Source organism: Halichoerus grypus, chromosome 4, assembly GCF_964656455.1.
Source record: "Halichoerus grypus chromosome 4, mHalGry1.hap1.1, whole genome shotgun sequence".
NCBI classification, from domain to species: domain Eukaryota; kingdom Metazoa; phylum Chordata; class Mammalia; order Carnivora; family Phocidae; genus Halichoerus; species Halichoerus grypus.
The window spans coordinates 125,641,972-125,667,203 of record NC_135715.1 but is presented as its reverse complement, the minus strand read 5'-3'; the positions used below and the strand labels follow the sequence as shown (position 1 = coordinate 125,667,203).

Below are 25,232 nucleotides of genomic sequence, written 5' to 3'. Positions count from 1 at the left end.
TTTAAAATGTGCAAGGAAATTAATTAGGATAAATATTTATTTCCACATAACATTTCTTAGTTGTGAAAAACACAATACCCTAGTCACATTTACACATTACTTGAACTTTGCAATAAATTACATTCAAGATATTCAGTAATTTTGACCAGGAATCTGAAATTAGGAGGAAATATATAACACTACATTTTTTTCTTATATTTTATATGATTTCAAAATATTAGAATTAACATAGAGATAGCATTAAAATTCACACAAGAACAAAATGACTATAAAAATACTCAGAAATACAGAATTTCATTGGGTATGATTGCTTATTCAAATAAGTGATCATGTGAAGATTTTAACTCACTATGATCATTTGTAACAGAACAGTTATTAATATATTAAAACACCAGGAGGCTGCTTTTGGGACTGACTGGCATGTACAGCTAGTCTAAATCATACAACAATGGGAATGTTTACAATATGGTATCTGTATTATAAAACACACAAAGTTGACACACTTGGAATGGAAAGTTTCTGTATTTTCCTTGGCATTTATAAACACAGACTGTATTAACTGCAAATTATTCTTATAGTTTTTAGGTTTACATTCCATAAAAGAAATGGCTCCTTAAAAGATTGTGAGGGGAGTTTTCAGAAATATCAAAATGTTGAGTCTTACGGAGGCTTTGTTGGGTTTTTTTATTTCCCTCGTAAGCTTGATCACAAGAGGATTTTTTTCTCACCTTTCATGTGCACTTATACAGAAAATATGTAATTAATAGTTTGGAAAAGCCACAGGGCTCTGAATTATCGTAAAATTGGACACTGCAGATCATAAGATTGATGATCACTGGTCATTCCTAGGAAATAAGAGCACTACAAGATTCCATCTTTATTAACTTCACACTATCTAAAATGAAATGAAATACTGTATTTTTAGTAATGCTCAACAATTTTTAACTTTCCTTCCTCTTGTGCAAGCTTAGTAAAAATGGATTCTTTCATATGGACTGAAATACCTACAGAACCTTCTCAAACAGAATCTGAAATATTCATTGAAAAGACTATTTTTCTACAACATGCATTCAATTAAAAAGTGGAAAAGAGCTTTGCAAAAGAGAAAAATATAGTTGGAGACCTGTCAGTCTAACAGTAGAACATGATTCAGAAGCAGCATTAAGCAGTACGTGACCTTTAGCAGCAGAATGAATAACTATACAGGAGTGAAATTTCATGTACAAGGACTCACCATGTGGCCTTCCACGGGTGTGTGTAGAATAGGTTTATTTGGAAAACTTTTGTTTTTAACGGGAGAGAAATTTAAGGTCATATTTCTGATAAAGGTTTATATTGAAAATCTCACAAAACTTACAAAGTTTTCCTGAAGCATTTCCTACAAGCCTAGTGTTTGATGATGTAATCACAACTTGAATTGTTAAGCAAACACTACTTGACTCTGCATTAGTTTCTGATTCTTCTAAACAAGTTGTGAACAGGTTTCTATATATTTTTTCCAAATGACTTTAAGTTTTAGTTACATATAAACTCTTAAGTATTAAATGTATCATAATAAATCAAGGAAATGCATAAATACAATTATTAAAAAATGCTTCCAAACTAACTTTTCGATTTGGGTCTTTTGAAATAAGTCACTAATGCTAAGCTATAAAAAATAAAAAGGAGTAAGACTACCTTTCAAAATTCTTCTGAATGAAATTATCAGGTAGCTTCAGGTCACTAAAGTAGGAAAATACAAACTAGGTAAATGTGACATCTCTTTAAGAAAGCTATTGCTCTCATAAAACTAACCATGAGAATCCAGTGTTTACAAATGTCTAACATACAGAAAGGAACACAGATTCTTGCATTAGCTATTGTATATGCTCACAAGGGTGTCTCACTGTTCAGAAGTTTAAACACAGAAATGAAACAAGTATTGCACTACTTACAGTATGAAGGTGGATTTGGGATGAGAGACAGAATTTACAATACATGATCAAAGCAGTTTTATTAATAATTGTGGCACTCTTCTCATATATACGTAAAAAATAAATTGAAGATCAAGTCATAGACAAGTCTCCCTGTCAACACCTTTCCCTGAGTCAGCTTTCTTCTCTTTTCGGCTTTCAGTGCTACGGGGGCGGGGGGGGAGAAAAGGAGAAATTTATTACTGCCATCCCGCACGGCTACTGTGAGATCTGCTTGCTCAGACACAAAACCCATCAACCCCAAAGCACCACATGGGCCCTTAGCATGGCTCTTTCATGCTGCGAAGCATAGATAGATAGCAACAATTAAAATCCTCTGCCCTCAGTGAGGTAGAAACCAAGAACTGCAGAAAGGGGGACATTCAAAAAATAAGAACTAAAAAACAAAAACCAGACATTTCAAAACAGTTCCAAAAGCATGCAAGATTGATACCATCGTCCTCATTTGGCCAAAGGAATTACTGATGGTTGCTGAAAATGCCGGTGCTGCCCCCATCTCAAGAAAGCACTGAGCCCGATGACACCACAAGATGCCACGGGAGGTATCTCAGGGCTCGCTGTGAGGGGCTCATCCTTTGTGCACACACTGGATCCTGATCTTTGGTGAGCACCGTGTTGTGGTCAGCAGGACAGAGACATCTCCACTGGTCTAGGGGATGTGCTCAGCCCCACACACCGCCCTCCAAACACCTGTGCAGACCAGCCTTCGTCCTGGCCCTCACCTCATTCCTTCCAGAACCAACTCATTCCCAAGTGACTTCTGTCTTGTCTGTTCTCCAATGAACTTTATGGGCTGGGCAAGCTGGTAATAAGATTCTACAATTTCTGTCTATGCTTTTTTCCGATATTTGTCCAATGAACACTTTTCCTACTCTTGTGTTGACAGTTTTCGTGGAAAGTTTGAATAATGTGTTCACAAGCGGAAAGTTCCCGGCAGGAATAAATACATGCTTCCAGAGGGGCAGAAGCTCTCACTCCCCAGTGACTCCCAGCACAGGGCAGAGCCCCCCACGCCTGCGGCCCCCCTGTGTCCCTCCCTGTCACCTGGGGCTCTGAGCCGGAAGAGCCCACCCGTTTTTACCGGTAACTTTGTCCCTTAATATAAATCTATGAACTAGTTGGTGGTGGGGAAACCCTCAGTTTTACAACTCTTCTCAAAGTAATAAAGTGACAGTTAAAACCTTCTTCTTCTTCTTCTTTTTTTTTCTCTATGCGGCCTCCTGCGCAGCTTTCTTAGTGGTCAATAACTCAGACACATTCTATGAGTGTGTTTTTTAAAATTGTTTTTCCTCCAATTCAAGCTAGAAACAGCCCTTCTCAGTTGTCACCGCCACCCGGCACCATCAGGTAAGAAGTGCCGGAGCTTCTGCCATGTGTGGCAGGCCGCCAGCGCTGAGAGCTGGTGTGAGCGGGTGGCTATAGCACCCGCGTGTACGCCTGCCACACTTCTCAGCACACACTACTTACAGGTCAGAGCAAAGCAACTTTTCTCCCTTTCCTTTCCTTCTTCCCCAAGAAGAGATGACAGTGTGCACATGATGTGTTGAGAGCCTTAACTCTGTATTTTTAACTACCCTATCTGCATGACTCACTTTCTTCTACTTTAAGTGCATTTCATATGACAAGTGTCTGCTACCCTACTTTCCAAATTAACTTTTTCTTGGGCTTTACCTGGCTCCCACACAAAGCCAGCGGAAAAGGGCGGCGTGGGGGCAGTGGAGGAAGCCTGGACTGGAAACTGGAAGGTTACGTTCAGTTCCTGGAAGCCAAGGATCAACTGTGGGACCTTGGACTCGTTATTTAATCTCTCTGGGACTTGGTTTCCTCATCTGTAAATTAGTTTTGGACTATATGGTCCCTAAATTCTCCTGTAGCTCGAATGCCAGAATTCTGAGGCTGGTATTCCCAGTTATAAGGAAGCTAGAATAAAAGATCGTCTCTGTAGGAGATGGCAGGGACGGAGACATACAGGTCTCTCGACACAGGCCCGGTTCCTGTGTGCATGATGCTCTGCTCCGTCACCTTTTTAGAGACCAGCACATTCCCAATGGCACTATTAGTCACCGAGCAGTGAGAAAAGATTCAGAATGTTGACTTAATTCACAGGTGTGCTTCCCCCCGATGTCCTGCTTTGGTCATACTGGTAGTTTGGTTACAAAACAATAACCAGTGAAATGATCGGGGGGTTTTCCCCCCTCTTTAAAACCAGTGGTTTGGGTATCAGATTAGATTTCAACAAACTACGAAGCAGAAATTTTATAACCAGGACGTCTATGAAAAATACTATTGACCTGAACGTATCTTCTTACTGTATGGCTATTACTCTCTTTATTCCTTGTTACATTCATTTTTCAGGATTCCAATCAATTCTAAACTTCCACTGTAATAAACATATTACTTATACCTATTAAATATGTATCATATCTATGATATCGACTGCAATAGACATATATTACCTATCTATTAAATACTAGGTACTCTGCAAAGACCAAGGGATACAAGGTGGATGAGACAGCGCGCCACCCTTTGAGGAGTTATAATTTAAAATAGAAGGAAATAATACTTCAGGAGAGAGCAGAACATGACCTGCTACCTTCATGCTGCCAAGCGATCTATGAAACTGTTATGTTTCGAACACTCCAAAATATTTGTTATGAACAACATTTACCAGTCATGAGAGGGCATAGGCCTGGGAAATCAGGGCAAAGAAGGAGAATCCGGGATATAAGAAGGTGGTGGGAGTGGGTAGCCAGAGGGGAGCAGAGAAGGTGGTCCCAGAGCCTAAACTCTGCCACCAGGGCAAAATCAAGTGCTGTTTTTCCCAATGTTGCCGGCTACCTTCCCAAGAAATGTCAATCTTGGGTGTCATTTTCATAAAACATAGCAGTTGCTCACCTATTCTGATGCAATGTGGTTTTAATGAGACCTATTTCTGCCGATCCAATTCAATAAGCCACAGAGAAGCTTGTCACATGTATGCATTGCACTGTTGAACAAGGATCAAATTAGACATCCTACTGATGTGGTCAAATTTGCAATTAATTTCTTAGATCCTTCTTTCAGTCAGACTGGATAAAACATTTTTAGCAATGAGAAGTGAATGAAATGATGGAGAAAATACAACTGCTCTTCCAAACTCCACTAAGGAAAAATATCTAGGCTTCTCTGATACTCTGATAGGCATATGCAGGACCAGTAACAAGAGACAGGATGAAGAACGAGGTGGGGGGAGAGGGGGGCATGTCAAAAACTGCCAGGAAGCCAGCTTAGGTCTCAAGAGATACAGACTCTGGTAACCCTGGTCTCTAGGTTTTTGGTTTTTTTGTTTGTTTGCTTTGTTTGCCAACAGATACTCTAGCAGGCACAGAATTTTTAGAGTTCCTGGTCATCACACTTCAATGCCTTCGACAGACACACCATGAGAAAGCAATGGCTTTGGGAGGGTATTGTCATTGGTATGGGTGGTTTTAGGATTTCTGGAAGCCACACTGTTTCTGCCAGTTTCTACTGTTATGAAGATAAAAGACATTAGCCATGAACCAAGAGATATTTTCACATGAAAAGCTACAGATTTTATCACATCTAAGGGTAAACTTCCATTCACAATAGTTTGAATCTTGTGTTAGTGGTAACATATGTTCAAAGAATAAGAAACAAGTGGTTATATCAAAATCTAAAGGATGGTCCTAATTAAAACTGGACCTGATTAAAGCCCATTAAGTTGTTTTAAAACAGCTAGGTTTTTCTGATGAAAAGCTTCACTTGCCTTTACTTTAAGGAGTAGCTAAAATACCATGACATAAAATTTTTTGCTTGAACCCAAGAAAAACAGAGAAAGTGTTTATACTCTGGATCCATTTAGTGCAGGAAGAAAAGTAATCTGGAAGTTCGGATGCCTCAAATTTTCCACATATTCCCATGGCTGGCATTTTATTTTGAGCTCATAAACCTGGAGTTCCCATTTTTAAAAAAAAAAATCAGAGAAATGCCATATTTTTAACGTGAAAGAGTCCACAAGCACATACTCCAATGCGTTTGAGCAATTACCCTTCTCATAACTCTGATTTTCTTCCAAGACTTCTACCAAAACAGAGTTACTGTGAGGATGAGTCTATCAGACTGTAGCGGGGATCTTTGGGAAAGGACGATAGAGCATGTTTTAGAATAAGATATTACTTCTGCTTGAGCCAAGCAAAGAAATGCATGAAGATTTTAAAGCCATGTTAAAGACAGAAAACATCAATCAGAAGTCTTTGAGGGAGCTGACTGTGTAAATTATATTAACCTCTGGTGTGTTAGAGGTAGTTGTGGGGTGGCGGGGGGGAGAAGAGAAAGAGAGAGAGAGAGATGACTAATCCCCAGCTTTCTGGGATGAAGACTCTGCACATCCACTGTTTGTCTTTTGGGGATAGAGATGACACAGAAGCGGCATGCCATTTTGGGGTGACAAAAACCAGCAGTAAGAGATATTCTGTAAGTCTAATGTAGCATCTTTTCCGAGCCCATGTTTCCAAACATTTCTCATGAAGCCAGATAAAGCTTACAGGTTTGGAAGCATGTGGTGCATAAATGGAAGCTCCCAGCTTTGCAATTTCTTAATTCAAAGGATAAAATTTTCTTGTTTCCAATATAGAAATTTGATGTCATTACTAATACAGTTCTGTGAGATTTGTTGATTTATATATGATGCATTTGTATAAGTCATGTGGAGAAAAAAGTTCACTCAAGCTTCAAACCTTCTTAAAGAGCTGAGTAGTTATAGGAACACCATAAACACTCAGTCCAATACTGGATCTAAGCCCAAGACTCTCCATGCCTTTTGCCTCCCCAAAACTCACACAGAGAACATAGGCTGACCAGGTTTCTAGAAGACACCATTTAACATAAGGAAATACAACCAAGGAATAGGTTTGAGGGAGAGGGTCTTACCTTTGGGGAATCAGCTTCTAGAGTGATTAGGAAGGGGAGCTTATGACAAAAATGTAATATAAAAATTAAGTAGAAAAAGTTAATTTAAGGTCATGAAAATAAAAGAAGTTAATAATTAAACACTGTCCCAAATCCCTCAATCACTCTTTAATAAGAAGAGCTATTAGCATAACATAGAGATTTTTCTACAGATGAGCATCTAAGAAGACTGGATGGTTTGAACTCTTATTTATAAATTCTGGAAAATTCAATGGAAATCCTGTGATGACTCCTTATATTTAAGGACACACTCTTCCCCCAGCATGCATTTAAAACTTAGCAACTATGGGAGTTGTTTGTAATGTTTGTATACAGAGAAATAAGAATGCATAGAACTTTCTGGAGCTGAAAGTTTCAGAATAAGGAAGTTAGGGAAGATTTTCAGGGGGTTGGAATAGGGACCTGGAAATACACTAAATACGAAATCACCATTGCATGTGCATATGAGGTTTCAGAAAGGACAATGGGGGAGTGCAAAATGTGGTCAGACATCTAAGAGGGTCCTGGAAAGTGGGTGATGAGGGAATATAATGGAATCTTACTGCAAAAGAGTAGGCCAAATGAATGTCCAAAAATGCCATGCATCAGGACTCATTTATAGCACTGTTTCTCCCCCCGTCATGATTTTGGAGTGAGCTTTTAATTTGAAAGGGAGATGTTGAAAAACAAACCAACAGATGTGCCAGTTACAATTTCCACCTACTTTTAAAAGAAGTTTCTGAAATATATTAGATCTAAATTCAATGGAAACCAATACTATTCTTTTCCTAATGGATTCTTATGTCATAAAATGACCGGGATCAGTATAAATACACATTACTTTGGAATTCAAACCTTTTAGAAGGAAAGCTTGACTCCTTATCTTTTGAGTTATCGGCAGTCATCAGAAGGTTCCTCCACAAGGCAGTCTTTGACATTTCATCAGATATATTGATCACAGATGGATCATCTCTAGATAGTTTACCCAAAATGAAATTAAAAAATTAAATAAGTAACTGTGGTTGTGTAGAGATAGATACTAAATATAGGACAGTCTTGTGCCTGTATTTTTTGATAGTTATAAAATAAGGAGTATTCTCATAATTACTTTAAAAAATCTGTGAAAAATCAAAATCAAAATCAAAGATTCTAGTTATATAGAAACTGGTTTTGGCTACTGCTTCCTAATTCATTTCAAATTACAGAGATGGGGTTCTGCGTGTTCATGGCTTAGCCTCTTGCCCCAACATTCATAACTCTCAGACTCAACAGTGGCTCTCACTTGCTCAGAAGGAGCCTGGTAGATGGACCACAGGCTCTGACCCTTCCCCCACCCTCCAGCTCCGTCTCCTGCCATTCCACCCCTGGCTCCTTCCTGTCTAGCCTCAATGCAGTGGTCTCCTGACTGTTCTGGAATACCACAGGCTTCCTACTGCCTCGAGGCCTTGTACTTGTTCTTCCTTCTGCCCATAACGCTCCTTTACATGGTACAACTCTTCCCCTCCTTTGTTTAAATGTCGCTCACTGAGAGAGACCTTTGCCGACTACGCTATATAAAATTTGTTTCCATCCCCTCAGAATACCCTCATCCTTTTTTGCTTTTTGTTTTCACTGCACTTTTTACCATCTAAAGTACTATAGTCTGTTACTGGTTCACTTGTTTATTTTCTGCCTCCCCTACCTCTGTCTATTCTACTTGAACATAAGTTTTATGAGGATGAGGTTTCTTGACCGTTTGTCTGCGACTGATCCCCCAAGACTCAAACAGGGCCTGACACTTAGTACCCACTCAACAAATATTTGTTGAATAAATGAAGGCCGTCTGTGTATTTGGCAGAAGTCTTTCCAATATCAGGACATGTACAATGCTGGGTGCTTTTCTTGCATTTTAAAATGGCACCAATTATAGGTGACATTCAGAACTCTCTAAAATATTCCCAGGGCTAGAAACACAACCAAATAGCAGCAGAGATAAATCACAGGCCAAGTCAAAGAAAGTTTCTAGTGAGAAAACAGCACTCTTCTTACTACCCGTGGAAAAGATAGCCTGCAGTGTAAAAAAACCATGTTCTAGAGAAATCCTAGGCTGCCCTCACATGACCCTCATTGGTGGTTGTTCACAGAGGGCAACAAATTAGACTTTTCAGAGGAACACCAAAGGTCTGGGGCAAAACTTTGGGTGTCACAGTTTCCCTCCTTTCCCAGTTTGGACACACGTTCTTTAGTTCCTCAAATCCAGCAGCCCTTAGTGACTCAAAGCATGAGATCAACCAGTTTCCCAAAGAATATTATATGAATACATGTTTTTCATGATATTATATGACAAAGAGTCTTGTAAGCAAAAGAGTTTAGAAAATGCTGGATTAAATGAAATTAAACTTAAAAAAAATACAGTACCCCTTAGGTTCTTTAATATTTCAGCATGCGTTGTGAATCTCCAAACTGGAATGCAGTATGGAAATGCGTCTAACCAAAAAATCCCTTCAAGAGGTGTACCACATGAGACTAAGTTTCTACAATATACACATGGAAGTATATTGATTTGACGAAACCATCAACAGGATTTTAAGCTTAAATATTGCTAAAAAAAAGATAAAATGACTTCCCCTGATTATATGGTAGATAATTATATTTTAAAAACCTAGGGAATGTGGTTTTACAGCGGACTCTGAAGATCTAGAAGATTCCAATTTTTTTGTCAATACTATGATAAATTCCCTCCTCAGAGAAAAGTTTTCTCTCCTTTTTTTTTTACTAGCATGGCCTTAAATTATCCTTAAGCACTTTGAGACCATATATATATATATATATATATATATATATATCTCATATGCATACACACAATTTTTGGCCAAATACTTTCATAAGTCTTTATTATAACGCATAGGAATTTGCATTCTTTCGCTATGTCTTTGTGCCTAAAGAAGATCAGCATGTTTTGGAGAGTTACATAAATATTTCCTAAAATGACTGGTACAGCTGAATCCTTCAACTCAGGAAATAGATGATCTCTTTGGAAGTGCCATATTTTAGGGGTAACCTCCCAGAGTTCAAGCATTTATCTGGGATCAACTCAGTGAATATCTAGTTTATTCATCCTGGCATTGAACCTCAATCCGTCTTCAATTGCTACTTTTAGAGGTTATGAAAGAGAGCTTTGGTATACAGTAGAAATATGAGAAGAAAAGACTACAGATAACAGTTTCCCGCCACCCTGCCCCCCCTTCATTTTAAGCTACTTGGCCATACTCACACTCATACTCAGTTATTAGTATCAGAACTTAGTACTAGGGACAGGGTAATCTAATTCCTGGTTTCAGTTCTTTCTACTCTAACACAGCTCCAACAAACCTTTGTAGGAATCCACACAGTAGGAAATTCTTAAGTATATTTGCACACGTTCCATGACTCAAAGCTTTTACGTGTGTATCTTACCTATAGTGCCCTTCCAATGGGAGCTGCACTGTGCCCTCATCTTCCATAGCTAGCATACTTTGTTCTTCCTGGAAAGACAAATGTAAAATATATAAAGTGAACCTGATGAGTCTCCATTTTACATTAAAGAAGAAACACAGATTAATGTTTCACTATCTCATTAACCTCAGGACCTTCCACTTTGTTTGCATTTATTAATGCTAGCACAGGTCCTTTCAATAAAGCACCAGCTACCAAGAACATAAGTAATTAATGAGAGTCTCATACTACAAAGTAATTTAAATGCTAACAACAATCTCCTTCATGTCACTCAATGTAAAACGTGGTTAATTTCCAAGCAGATTTAAAAAAAAAAAAATCCAAATTTTAAAGGGAAAAAACGTATGGGCAATGTAATTGTTTTCATTGTTATAAAGTTTAAATTACAATCCCAGAATGCTCTGTTAGAAGGGAATGAGGGATATATTTAGAGCAGCAGTTCTCAAACTTCATTTTACATCAGAATCACCTAGAGGGCTTTAAAGAAACACACACCTCTCAGCCCCACCTCCAGAGCCTCTGATTCAGTAGGTCTGGAGTAGGGCCCAAGAATTTACATTTCTAGTAAGTTTCCAGGTGATGCTGATTATGCTGGTCTAAGGACTACACTTTGAGAACAACTGCTCTGGAGACTTTTTCCGAGACAGGAGAAGATACCTTTCTGTATGGACCAAAACCCAGGTGTGCTTTCCACTAGACACATCTTAAGCTTTTGTTTTATGCCTCAGATTTCTTCTTACAACGACACTATCCTACCTTTCCCTGAAGGGTAGAAATGCTTCATATATTCATTTCTTCATATATAACACTTTAAAACCATATCTTTAGGATAAAGAGAATCTTATCCTACCATACTGAAATATCCTGGTTTAGTTTTCAATAATGTTATCGACCTTTCTCCATGCACCAAAAAAATTTTAGTTATCTATAGATTATAGCTCCTATATAACGCATTTATTTTCAGATGGGTCAATTAGCAATGTTCCAGTTCAGAGAACTACTTCAGGCCATTTAAAAGTGTTAGAATCATTAGTTCTAACTCCAGAAATGGAATTTTATTTATTTATTTATTTATTTTTATTTGAGTATAGCTGACACACAAGGCCACGGAAGTTTCAGGTGTACACATAGTGATCCAACATCTCTATATGTTATGCTATGCCCACAAGTGTAGCTACCATCTGTCACCACACAACACTATTACAATACCATTGACTATATTCCCTATGTGGCGCCTTTTATCCCGTGAATTATTCATTCCATAACCAAGAGCCTGTATCTCTCACTCCCTTTCACAAATTTCCCCATCCCCCCAACACCCCTTCCCTCTGGCAACCATCAGTTTGTTCTCTGTATTTATAGTTCTGATTCTGCTTTTTGTTTGTTTATTCATTTGTCTTGTTTTTTAGATTCCACGTATGAGTGAAATCATATGGCATCTGTCTTTCTTAGTCTGACATTTCACTCAGCATACTACCCTCTAGGTGCATCTGTATTGTCGCTAATGGTAAGATCTTATTCCTTTTTTATGGATGCGTAATACTGGAAATGGAACTTTAAGTTAGAGATGAAGAGCTAGAGAAAATAGGATGACCCTGGAGGCTCATCCCTCTTTTAGTAGCTTAGCAGGAGCTTGGCTGATCTAAATCAGCTTCCAGAAAGACATGACCTTTGGATGATGTCATTTCTGGCAGGCAAGGCCATTCCTACCACCATCCAGACCTTGGCCTCAACTTGCATGCTGCCTCTGAAGAGTCCTTGCCATATTTCTTGTTACTTAAAGAAACTGTTTTCTAGAGCCTGTTCAGCTAACCTACGAATATAAAATGTAATGTGGGGGCAGCTCTCATTTTCACTGTTGGAGTGCTCTCTGTACACATCCAACCTACTGACCAAGGCAGGCTCCCCTCTGCTGGGACCTTAACCACGCTGCATACAGATACCTATGCCCAGCCTACGCTGGGTAATAATGGAGAAGCCAGGGAACTGCATGATTCTGCTACTTCTTTGCTTATAAGTTCCTGCCGTGGCCAACCACAAACCCTTTGTTACATTTATCCTCTGTGGTACTAATGGCACCTGTCTGTTACCCCTTTACATTACAGGAACTAATCCTATTCTCTTTCTCTGTTGTTCTTCAAGAATATTTTTTCTTTTAAGAGATGATATACTTTATTACATGTATATTATGCCTATTTCTCTTGTCATTGGCAGAACTATTAAAACTAATTCAAAAGAAGTAGACAGTACCATTGGTTTGAAATTACACATTTTAGCATTTGATCAAAGCCAATCTGCAGCCTGGAATAGGGCATGCCTTGCAAATGGGTTTGTCACTATGTATGGAACATAATACACATGTCATATTAACTTCTATGCACAACACTGAGGCCATGGACTGAGCATATGTATTCTCTAAGGTAAAAAAGCTTACTTTTTCTAGAGAAAACATTACCTTAATACACATGGAGGGACATAAAGAGAAAACATTCAGTGATCCCAAATGCTATTTAAGTAAAACCAAGATACAAGCAAAATGCAATTCTTTTCTCGGTTGTCCACTGGAAGGTAAGCTTGGTATATAGTATGTTTTCTGACTAACTTGGAATAAAACGTTAAGCAGGCATGTAGAAAGGCTTAATAAAGAGTAAAATTTAAAAAGAGAGAGAGAGAGAGGGGGAGACAGAGAAGAACAGTGCCATCAATGCTTAGGTGACCTGGCAGCAGAGAACTAAGGCTCAAGATTCAATGTAACAGCAAAAAATTGGACCAAAGCTTTGGGAACAATTTTGTTTTTTCCTCAGATGATTTTCCACTTTTCTCTCAAATTGCTTTCAATAATTATTTTGCACTCTGTGGCTTGTTAGCATGTGTGGGCTTTATACTAGTCATAATTCTATCCAAACAAAAACTCATCACCTCTAAAGATAGCATTTCCAAGCCATGCTTATCTGAGGAGAAGGGTGGCAGAGCTGCTGCCTTCAGTGCCAGAAGGGAGCTGGGTGGGCCCCAGAGCTCGGGCATGGAGGGCCGGCTGCATCCCAGGCAGCACTGTGAGGAAGCCAAAAATTTGAGACTTTCTGGGGAGGAACAGTCAAATCAGGCATTGGCCGTCACGACAATGACAACCCAGTTTATCTCAATCGTTCAGGAAGAGAGAGTGAGAGCTCAAAGCTCACTGGGTATCCATCAGTTTATAAGTCAGCAGTACCTTAAAATGAGTTCCACGTAGCACTTCATTTACACGGGGGTCCGTCAAAAATGCGCTGAGTTCTACGACGTGGTGAAGATGTTAAAGGATGAGGATCCGAGTTTACCCAAGAACATTCGAAGGGTTTCACCAATTTGACTAGAGGACTACTCAGGCTGTGATGTGAATGCCATCTTTTAATTAAGATAGTCAAAGCATTTTTCAGATACTACATAAACGAAGGCTAGTTAATGCTATCTCTAGCAAAAGGCAGGAAAATTGAGGCTTTAAAAAAAAAAACAAATCTAATCAAAAAACAACTCAAAACACTCAACATGCATTACGTGCTAGGCACACAGTGAATAATCCAGGAGCTACTCATGAATCCATTTATCAAACATGTATTAGGCATAATCTACATGACAGTATTCTGCTAAGTACTGGTGATAGAACAACGAAAAGACATACACTGTACTCTCAGATGATGAGAAGGATCACTGTAAAAATACAGGAAGAGAGGAAGTAGTATCTGAGCCAGTCTTATTTGATCAGTTTGGTAGAAGAAAGGAAGAAACTCTAGAAACAATGTAGGCTAAGAATAAAAAGTAGAAATAAGTATGACAATAACAACTAGCCTGGCTAGAGCCAAAGGCCTATACTAAGTGAAAAATAAAATTGGAGTTACTTTGTGGTGTGTTTTGGGGCGCCTGGGTGGCTCAGTCAGTTAAGTGTCCGCCTTTCTGCCTCAGGTCATGATCCCAGAGTCCTGGGATGAGCATTGTGTCGGGCTCCCTGCTCAGCGGGAGTCTGCTTCTCCCTCTCTCTCTGCCCCTCCCCCCACTGCTCTCTCTTGCACGCGCGTTCTCTCTCTCAAATAAATAAATGCTGTCTTTTAAAAAAATTGTGGTGTGTTTGGATTAGTAGGAAGTATGGATCTGAATTATATTTTGTGATAGCATAAAAAATCATTCATATATCATGACAAATGCTCTACCTTTAGTGAAATAGGTAGCATCTGTTACTATATCCACTTCTGAGGTAAAATCTGTGTCTGTGTAGGAACCCTCAAACAGCTCAAAGTATGAGCAACAGCAGAGAGCCAATGTGCACAAAGATGGTTAGAGTATTACAGAAAATATTCAGCAATTTTAGAATTCATAGATCTTAAAAAATGGAAGGGACTTCAGCAATCAAGTTTGACCCCTTTATTTTATCCAAGAGGAAAACAAAGTCTATAGAACTCAGACCACTTTCTTCTTTAATTACTAATATAACAGATAATGCTGCAAATGTTCAACACACACCCACACACACCCCCCCCCCCACAGTACTCTGAAAGCCATAAAATGTGATGTGCCTAAGAGGTATGTATTAAAATTTCCGATAGAAGAACCAGTACATACAACTACTCACTTTAACAATGAAAGCTAAAAAGGAAAAATGGGGAGGAGGAGGAGTCTATATAGAATTCATATAAATAATTGGATGCGACATGTTTTTATCAGAATATTTGATTCAATATCTCTAAGTGACTTATCTAAGTTATTATAAAACACAGAACTTTTGATAGAGTAACCTTGGATTTAGAAGATTATATTCTGGAGATACAGATATTGTGGTTTTAGAAAAGGTTTTATTTCAAATTTTAGCATGCATCAGAAGGACCTGGAGGTCTCCTTAACAGATTTCTGGGCCTATCCGCAGAGCTTTGATTCAATAGGTCTGGAATGTGGTCTAAGAATTTGCATTTCTAACAAGTTGCCAGGTGTTGGCTGACGCAGCAGAGGTCCTAGAACTACGCTTTGAAAATCACTGCTTGACGAAGAATATGCTCGCCTTACTCTAAGATTCAATTAGAAATAACATTTGCCTGTGTAATAATTAGGCCATGCTTCTCCAATCCACAACCAATTCTCATCTTTCTAAGCAGTAAGACCTGCTCTGTAATTTGTTTAATTGCATTAATTGCACTTGTTCTTAGTTTGCTTTTGCATCTTCTTGGCCTTGCTCATGATCCTTCTTCATACAGATCACAAGTCTCACTTGCCTCTTTTTGTTTTTTTTTTTCCATAGCATTATATGTTAGAGTGAACTTCCTGTAAACCAAGAAGTGTCAATATCATGATCACTGCCCAAAGCTGAATTTCCAGGATTTATCTAACATTAACTGCCTTCTACCCCCCCACCCAGGAGCAAACGTTCTGCTGGGGCTTTCTGCTTTTAACAGCCGCCCTTTTGTCAAATGTGTACAATGTCCTAGAGAATATTTAAGTAGGAAGGAAAGCATGTTGGTACTCTGAGCACATTTGGACATCCAGAATTTGATTCTGCAGTCTTCCCTTTACACAGAGCAATGTGCAAAATGTCAGGGTTCCAATATTCATTTCTATCCTGATTATAATCCTTTCTTTCTAAAAACTGAAGCATATGCATATGCATATGCATGAAGTACATGAAAATTTGGAACAGAAGCTCTGCGACCTTGGACTGGCCTGTGTAGCTATTTATTCTGCTTAACTCATTATTGAATTTTAAGGTCAAACTAATGTTTTCTCAATGCCATAAGACCAGAAGCGGGCTACTGATAAGAAAACCCTGGAAGATAAAGGTACAAGCTTGTAACTATCATCGAAAGGACAAGAGGTGAGCCTACTTTAAATTCGAGTCTCATGAAGCTGAACATTTTCTGCTATTTACCATCTTTCCAGATCACAATCAAAGTTACCCAATTAATTTGAGCAATTGCAGAAATGCTGCATTTCTGGAGAACTTGTCCATTTACCACCTGAATGCACAATTTCTTAGAAGACTGGGCCTTGGTATAAGATGCCACAGTAAGAAGATCACATCCATCAGTGGAGTCCATAGCCTCAAGAAAATGAAATACTGAGATCTGGGTGACCAAAAGGAAAACCAACCAGAATTTAAGTTCTAGTGCAATCCTTCTTAAATCTTCCAGTTCGCTATACTGATCATACACTTTTAGTAACTAATTCCAAGTTAGAAAGTGAACATCTTTTAAACTTCCTCTTCTTTCTCCAGTTGTCGTATGGAGAGTTATCTTTCTTTGCGCTCGTCGGAACTATATTTAAATGTTCAATAATGAATTGTGTTTTCATTGTATTATTGATTCTCTTGTTTCTTTCCATGCACTGAGATTCACATGCAAGCATCATCACATTAATCTATTTCAGATTTTAAAGGTCTATACATCTTCCTGATTAAGGTATTGCAAGGCATTTCCCCCTACTTTTTCTGATATTCAGATCTGAAGGATACAGTGGTAAATTTGCCTCAATAAATCTTTAATTTATTTTTGCATCCTTTTGGAAAACATGAATTCTAGGAAATCTAGTAATATTTGATTACTTCTAAAATATGTATCTTCATAATCAGAAAACAGCAAACACCCATTGGAGTACAGTGGATCTATGACAAAAAAAATTTAGAAGCTTATTGAATAGGATCTCTGCCTATCTGAGATTAATAAACTTCAAAATGGACATCTAGCACACATACATATACTATACATATGAAGTGTCAGGAGTAGTTTTGGGCAATGGAAATGGCAGATGCAAATAAATTTATGATTACTATCAAATTTGTTCTCCCCTATTTCATAGGCATATAAAGGGAGAATCTAAAATTTTCCTTAAATGACAAAAGGGAAGAATATTAAACATAATATGCTATATATACATATCATTTTTCATTTTACAAAGTTCTAGAAGGGCAAGAATGTTCCATGGTATGGATATGGCCTAAAGAGAATGCTGTGAAAGGGATGAATATATGGCTGGGGCTCTTGTTAACCTTTTCTATAGAAGTAGTAGAGACATTTGAACAGGAAATCAAAGCAGGAAAATAAAGCAAAATTACATTTATAAGTTACTGCCTTAGTATACTTAATAGTACTCTCATTATCAGAAAGACTGAAGGGACATGGTCAATGAGTTTTATATTCAAAACTGTCTTCTTTGGAATTTAAACTTTCTTGAGGATTATCTTCAACGTGCATAATCTTAATCGCATCAAGTATGGATAATTTAAACCTGCAGAATTTTTATATTCAGTGTCCATCTTATTTACATTTAATTTATACCAAATTCTGTCATATTCTTCTTGAATGGTATCTGAGGAGGAGACCAAACCTTTACTAAAGTCCTAAAAATAAATATCCTAGTTAAGGCATTGTTTTTAAAAATCTCTCATACTTAAATAAGAATATGTCAAACAGAAAAATAAAGAAATAATGATTTTATATATTTTTAATGTTGTATTAATATTACTAGAAGTATGTTTCTAAGTATTCCTTCTCCATTATTTGGGAAAATTGAAATAACTGTGCAAAATTAAGATACATCATCATAATGATGTGTACATGCACGTATAAGATACATCATCGTGATCGATCTCTAAAGTGGGCATCCATTGTCCGCGATGGGACGCCACAGAAAAAAGAAAGAAATGCCAGCCAGTCACATACTCGATAGCCATATTTGTAAAAACCTCTGAGGAGAAATTTCATTAGACTTTGTGGCCTAATCTGACTTCACCTAATGACTGAGTAAAACCTAGAACCATTCAAATGTTTGCAAACAAATTCCCCAAAGGACAGAATATATCCATGGTTTGAGAAATTATGCTGTAGACAGGAAACTGAGCATATCTACAGACCACCTTGTAGAAGAAGGAAAAGTGGAAAGAATTCTCACCAAATATTTTCTTTCATCTTCATTTCTATTCACATGGAAATGTTCTTATGTTTTACAATCTATGGACTCAATCATTCCAGGAAAAGGTATACTGGTCATTTTTTGTTTTCATTTAAACTCTTTGTAGTTTTTATAGAAAGCACATTTTAAAAATATTATGTTACTAGCCTTCAAAGGAGACCCAGACTTACATATGAACTTTAGATATGCCATTAAACTTAAAACAAATCATCTTAATGCACGAAACAGAATAGGATAGATCAGTTAGTCCACGGAAGTAAGTAAATCCCCAAATTTTCTCAAACTACATTTACTCGATCTTAAATCACTCTGAAAGCAGATCAGATCATAAACATTTCATCTATTTCAAAAATAACTAATTTTATCTTTTGATTAGAATTAGAATCTTGCCATTAAAAATTTGTTCCTTAGAAAAATATCAACAAGAATACTGTCTCTTTCATTCCTTCTCACATATTCAACCAAAAAGCAACCATTGCTGGACCATAACTCAGAAATAGTTAAGCATCAGTAAGGTTCTGCCATCCACAAGGGAGGGAATAGAAAAGCAAAGCTCACAATTTGGATAATGAAGTACAAAGTGTTTGCATATTTCACAAGGGTTTGGTTTTCTCATGTAAGATCTGTGTTCTCTCTGTGTTCAAGTTTCAACTTTAAGATTTTAAGCATTAATCTTCCAAATATTAATAGTCCACCTGTGGTTGTTAGTAATCACTATCTAAAGATAAACAAAATGATTTGGTTTTGCAAGGAGCTGTTACTCTGCAAGTGTCCCATTTGCTTCTCTTTGTGAGACACTGATTTCGCTCTGACTTACTTCTTTTTCAGCATCTTCTAGTTTCTTTTTCTTACTCTCGGGCATTAAATCATCCAACCAGCTGAGTTCCCGTTTCGTAAACAAAAAGTCCATCAGCTTTCTTACAAATACCAGAGCTAACACCTGAAGCAAATAATAAAATAATTTCAAACATGGAAAAAAATAAAAATGGGAGAGGTAGCTTTTTTGTTTTTTGGTGGAAACAAGTCAATTTCAATTAAGACTGAGATTCAAGTGACACTTGAAGACATACATGTATAATAGACATTGTATTTTTGCATTCTTCATTTCCTTTTCTTACCACATCCCCAGAATAATAGCTCTGATTTTACCCAGTAAAGGAGTCACTTAAAGAAGCTATCTCAAAAAAAAAAAAGAAAAAGAAAAACCTACAAAATATATTTGACTGTTTCTTAAATAGATGTAGTTAATAGTTTGCATTATTATAAATGAACATTAAATCATTCTTATCTATGCTGATAGTATTTTGATTTATAGTCATTCAAATTCACTATATTTTTGGAAGTATTTGAAATTTATCTGAAATATTTAATAAAATTTAATTTTAAACCCCCCTAGTTTTTCAGATTTGCTAGTATATCTTTAATGTCACATTTTGAGAGTCTACATTTTTCTACCCAACTTCAATTAATTCAAACTATTACAAGTATTTAGAATGACAGAGGCAAAACTAATATGAATCACTGAAATTCATATGTAATCTCAAATCCTATCTTAGTCACTAGCTTTAGCAGCTAAAATTTACATCATGGTTTCCCATAATTGTTCAAAATGACTCTACTGTTCCAATTTCAGTTTTATATGTTTCCAAATAGAGCAGAAAATCAGAGGAGGAGAAAAAAACTTGACTTAGAAGTTTCATACCATCATGGGAAAGACAATAGCAGCTCTTGAAACTTTTATTATCCACAAAAGGCCAAGGCAACTCATCTGAATCACTGTGAAGAGGTGGACTTTTCGAAGTGGTACATGCCTTAGATATATAAAATCTGGCTGATGTTTTGCAGGCATCCAGAAGAGCTTTATTCTATCAAAGAACTAAAAGATAAACAGACTAAATTGCTTTTTACAGACAATAAAAGTAAGACAAGTAGATGTTTAATATGGTCCAAAATATCATACATCAGAATCACATAATTAAGTTGACAACTGGGCATCAGGACAATGGGATTGTTATGCGTACACTCTGAAATGCACAATTTCAGTTTCATAATATCCCACATTTATATAGCCTTCTAAGGCTATAACTTAGAAGCGTTTAAAAATATTAAAGCCAATGCTAAACTTTGCTACCTGGGAAAGTGTAGCCTTGAGAGACAAAATGTAATCATCATCCTCTTTTTCATTATCACATCACAAAGCTCTTCCTTTTATTTGCCCACTAAACACCATGGTCCATTCTCTGTCCTCTTCTTTCCTGAAAGAGCTCATCCATACCCATGGCTTCAACTTTCACATGCTTGTTAGAGACTCCCAGACCTAGGTCTCTACTTCAGCGTGCGCTCTCTCTCTCTCTCTCTCTCTCTCTGTTGCCAGAGCTCCCCACCCACATCCTGCTGCTGAGTGGGATGTGTTGACTCTGCTGTTTTGGCCTCACCACACTGACCCCCAACAAGGTTTTGAGGCTGTCTTTACAAACAAGCTTAGCCACAAAGATTTAACCTAGATGAATTACTGTTAATCAAGTATTTTCCAGAGCAAACTTTGTTAATTTGATTTCTTGTTCAGTTTCTTCTGGTGCACTGTCAAGCCAATTACAGTTTTTTCAATTGTATTTTATTAAAATTATTTTCATCTGGAACAGTTGTTTCTGTTTAAATTTTACCATGAAGACAGTAAAATTATTTTTGGACTATATGATATTATTGTTACACTTTCAATTTTGATTTTATATACCAAAGCAAATTTTCTCAATTCAAATTTTATAGATTAAATTTTCACAAGAAGCTTAAAACTTCAATCATATTTTACTCACTAACAAATTGTGCTGTGTGTTAGTTTTATTTTACATGGACCATTTTCTTTAATTTTTCTCAGGTCGATTTTTACAGTTTCCAATGTTTCCAACAAGAAGTGATTATTTAGGAAATGATGGTTTCAAGCACTGTCAGTTCTATTTCATGCCATTCCTATAGTAATATCTATTGTGCATCTTCAAAAGAATGATATTTGATTTTATTTCTTGGCTAATTTATGAAAAAATTGTAAACAATTCTCATCAAATATTCTAAAATTACTCTAATATGCCAAGGGACAAATATCCATGGAGTTAAATGTTAGGGTTGAACATCCTTTTTTTTTTTTACCAAAACTTGCATATATATATATATATATATATATATATGCAAAAAAGATGTTAATATAATATATAATTAACAAGAAAATGAAATATAAATATATAAAATATATAAAAATAAATAAATATAAATATAAAAATAATAAAATAAATTTTAAAAGGATGTTAATATAATATGTAATATATTGTTAATATATTTAACAATGTAATAGGAACCTCAAACTCAACAAAAACCCATATTTTCTCCTATGTCCCTTGACTTATGGCATAGCCTGCCTGACCCTTCTTCCCTCAGTCATCCAAACCAGAATCATATGCAGTTTAGTTCATCCACTGTTCATGTACTTATTTATATTCATTAATGCCTTCCAAAATCATTTATTGAAATGTACTTCTATGCAAGTACCAAGTGCTGAATTTCTTTTTCTTGGTTCATCCTTCTCCATATTGTCTCTAAATATTTCATTAGGTCTTCTTATTCCTATCTCCTAAATATCTCTTTAAAATACAGTGTCGTTAAACAAACAAAATTTGGTGATTGGTGGAGGTGGGAATAGGGAAGAAATAAAGTAAAATCCTCTGGCTTATAACTGAATATTTCAGTTTCTGTAGAACTCATTTTTCCCAGCCACCATTTCTCCATTTGTGAAGCTGTTATTGCATAAGTGTACTTCAGTGTGTGGGTGCTTCAATTGTTATTGTTTAAATGACACATTTGCTTTACTTTGGATTCCTGAAGTGTTGGAATGAATATAGATGTGGTTATATATCTGAGTACAGAAACAGCATTCATAAGAACACTGTGATCTGTTTTTTCTGCCATGTTGCACAGTGAGAAGCCTAGATAATATGTTTCATAATATTGCCAAACAATCAGGTAGCATATAAATTCCTTCAACATATAAGGTAACTAATTAACATGCTCCTTCAACTGTTGGAACTCAGTGCATGCATATTACTACTCAAGTAATGATAATCATGATACATGTATCCTGAGTTTTGCACTTGGCTTTTATCTTGTCCTAATATCAATAATATTCCATTCCCCCATGCAGTTAGCCACAAAATCCCAAATAGGAATTTCAACTTCCTGAGTTCAGGGTTCACTTAAATTTTCACTAACCTTGTTTCTCAGTGTGAGACCCTGCTTACTGTTTCATTTGTGCTATTTAAAACTCATTATACTTTTCTCATGGGCCTTTAATAATGTTTTCCTCAATTTTCATTTGAGAGATTCACACCCCAAATAATTCCAAAACTTGACTTTCTTGTTTAGTTCTAAACCTCATGAGTATAAAATCATGTGAGTGGAATTAGGGGGGAAAATCTGTTGAAACCTATCAAAATGATTTTACTTTGTTTCTTAAACTTCTGCTGCTGTATTTATGTGAGCCTGGGGCCTAATAATACATACTTTTCACTTACAGATGAAATTAGTACTCATGGAACTTTTGCCAAAGGCAAAAAACAGTAAAACAAATAAACAAAACATCTTCAGTACTCTTCTCTATCTGCCTTACCAAACCAATTCTTTCAAAATACATTTTTCATACATGAAATTATAAATGAGCAAATTAAATCTAATTAGAGTAAAATTTAAATGCATAACACACTTCCCAACCATTTCCCTCTCCCAAGTAAATTTTACCCAAGTGTCAAGAAGAACAGTCATAGTACCTATTTTGGGTGTCCAATTATCTTTCAATGACTTCATATTGAAATTTTGCCTCAGTTCTGACATCTAGTACTTTCCTGAGGCTGAAGTGCTTTTTCTTCTCTCAAAGTCAGAAGCTGGTTGGTTGTTCATTCCAACCACAGAAGAGAGTTTCTGTGCTGTTTGTCCCTCAGTATCAAGAGTTTAGCTAAGCTACCCCATGGTTTTGCTGCCTTGGCATCCATTTTGTTTGGCTAAGCAGCGTGCGGTCACCTGAATCGACGCTAGCTCCTCAGTAGGCACGTGCCCTAGATAACAGCCAGCAGAGTCACAGGTAAATGTAAGTTCCTGAGATGAATCCCCCAAATGTCCTTGCAGTCAACAGTCTCCCCTAACTCCCAGGGCCTTCCCCTATGTGCTCCTTAGATAAGACCCACCTGGGACTCACCAAAACCCTGCTTTTCATTTGAATTTCAATCAGCCTTAGACCAGGAACCCCAAACCACTCCACCCACAAATCCTAATAAAGGCATGTGCCCCAGGTCTTCATTCTTTCTCTGTCTGCCCTCTGCCTTAACTTCCCCATTCAGACCCTTAAGGTACACCAGTACTTCCTCCAGGACCTGTGAGTAATAAGTTATCTATTTCAATTTCTCTTCTAGTCTATCCTTGAACCACAGCTTGCCATCCAGCACCCTGTGCTCCACTTCACATGTGTTAATTTGAGACATTCATAATAGTCAGGTGACTTTTCTTTCATGTCTTTGAACAGCAATGAGACTAGCTGTGTCATAGAAAAAGCAGCAGTTTATGATTTCCTTTTGGTCAAGAAAAAAATAAACTATACTTTACAATAAATAACCCTCAAAATTAGTCTCCTTTCAAGAAAATTTAAGTGTTTTAGATCAATGATGTTAGGTTATAAGACAAGATTTTTCCCAAAGGCAAATTTAAGTAGAAATCTGCCTCTTTCTTCGTGTGGCTTTCTTCCCTGTGTCTCTCTGTGTCCTCTCTTCTTATAAGGACCCCCATCATTGGATTTAGGGTTCACCCTAAATGCTAGATGAGCTCATCTTGAGATCCATAATTAATCCATCTTCAAAAACTCTATTTCCAAATAATGTCACATGCTGAGATTCCAGGTGGACATGACTGGGGGAAACACTATTTAAACCACTATAGTATGATGAGCATGAATAATTTGCCCACAACCTCTGCAAAGATTTAGAATACAATTGTGGTCATTTTAAAATGTGTCCACAAACTCTTCAGTACTGTTCTCTTCAAGAGATGGAGTCTAATTTCCTTCCATGTGTGCAAGCTGGACATAATGACTCACCTCTAACAAACAGAAGAAAATGGAAGAGACCATGTGTAACTTCGGAGACTAAGTCAAAAGGCACAGTGACTTCACCCTCACTCTTTCTCACATTGCGCACTCTGATGGAAGTTAGCTTTCAGGTCATGAGGGTACCTAAATGTCCTAAAGAGAGCCTGTCTGGCAAAAAACTGAGGCCTCCTACCAACAGCCACAGAGGAACCGATGCTTTTTCCCCGTAGCTGTGTGATAAGCCATCTTGGACATAGGTCCTCCAGTCCTAGTCAAGCTTTCGGATGCCTGCAGCCCTTGTCCACATCCTGACGGCAACTACATGAGACATCTTGAGCCAGAACCACCTGGCTAATCTGTTCCCAAATTTATGTCCCACACAAACTGTGAGATAACAAATGTTCGTTGTTTAAAAGCCACTAATTGTAATTTGTTATGAATTGTTATGTAATTTGCTAATAGAAAATTAATACAACTATATTTAACCAATACTTATTTAAACAACTAATAAGCTTCCCTTTATACCTTGAAATTGCCTTACTCTATACCTTTATTTTTAGTTTAATTTAAAAAAAGAATTCTACAAATATAATTGTACCAATTATACCAATAGTAGAAAGACAAACATGAAAGGAAAAAAAAAATCACCCAGGATCTCACTACCTTAATAAATTGTTTTTATTTCTCTACCTTCCTTTTTGATCATTCACACTCACAGCTTTATAAACCTATATGGTAGGTAGCGCTTGTTTTCCTACTTTTTTGCTCTGCATTAAGCCATAAGCATTTTTTAC

At 37.0% G+C, this 25,232-nt stretch overlaps 1 protein-coding gene across 6 annotated transcripts in view; it reads right to left on the bottom strand.

Moving 5' to 3' along the window:
* The window catches only part of SLC4A10 (solute carrier family 4 member 10), a 300,268-nt gene continuing 275,036 nt past the window's right edge, over positions 1–25,232 (bottom strand). For 5 of the 6 annotated variants that reach the window (XM_036116753.2, XM_078070881.1, XM_078070884.1 and 2 more), the window contains 6 exons: positions 20,023–20,196; positions 19,138–19,260; positions 10,356–10,423; positions 7,776–7,892; positions 6,903–6,941; positions 1–2,117 (listed from right to left, as the gene is read on the bottom strand). In XM_036116753.2, the coding sequence (XP_035972646.1) occupies positions 6,929–6,941; positions 7,776–7,892; positions 10,356–10,423; positions 19,138–19,260; positions 20,023–20,196 (495 nt within the window). In that variant the 3' untranslated portion in view covers positions 1–2,117; positions 6,903–6,928. The remainder of the gene's footprint in view (positions 2,118–6,902; positions 6,942–7,775; positions 7,893–10,355; positions 10,424–19,137; positions 19,261–20,022; positions 20,197–25,232) is intronic. The other variant, XM_078070882.1, reaches the window with a different exon arrangement.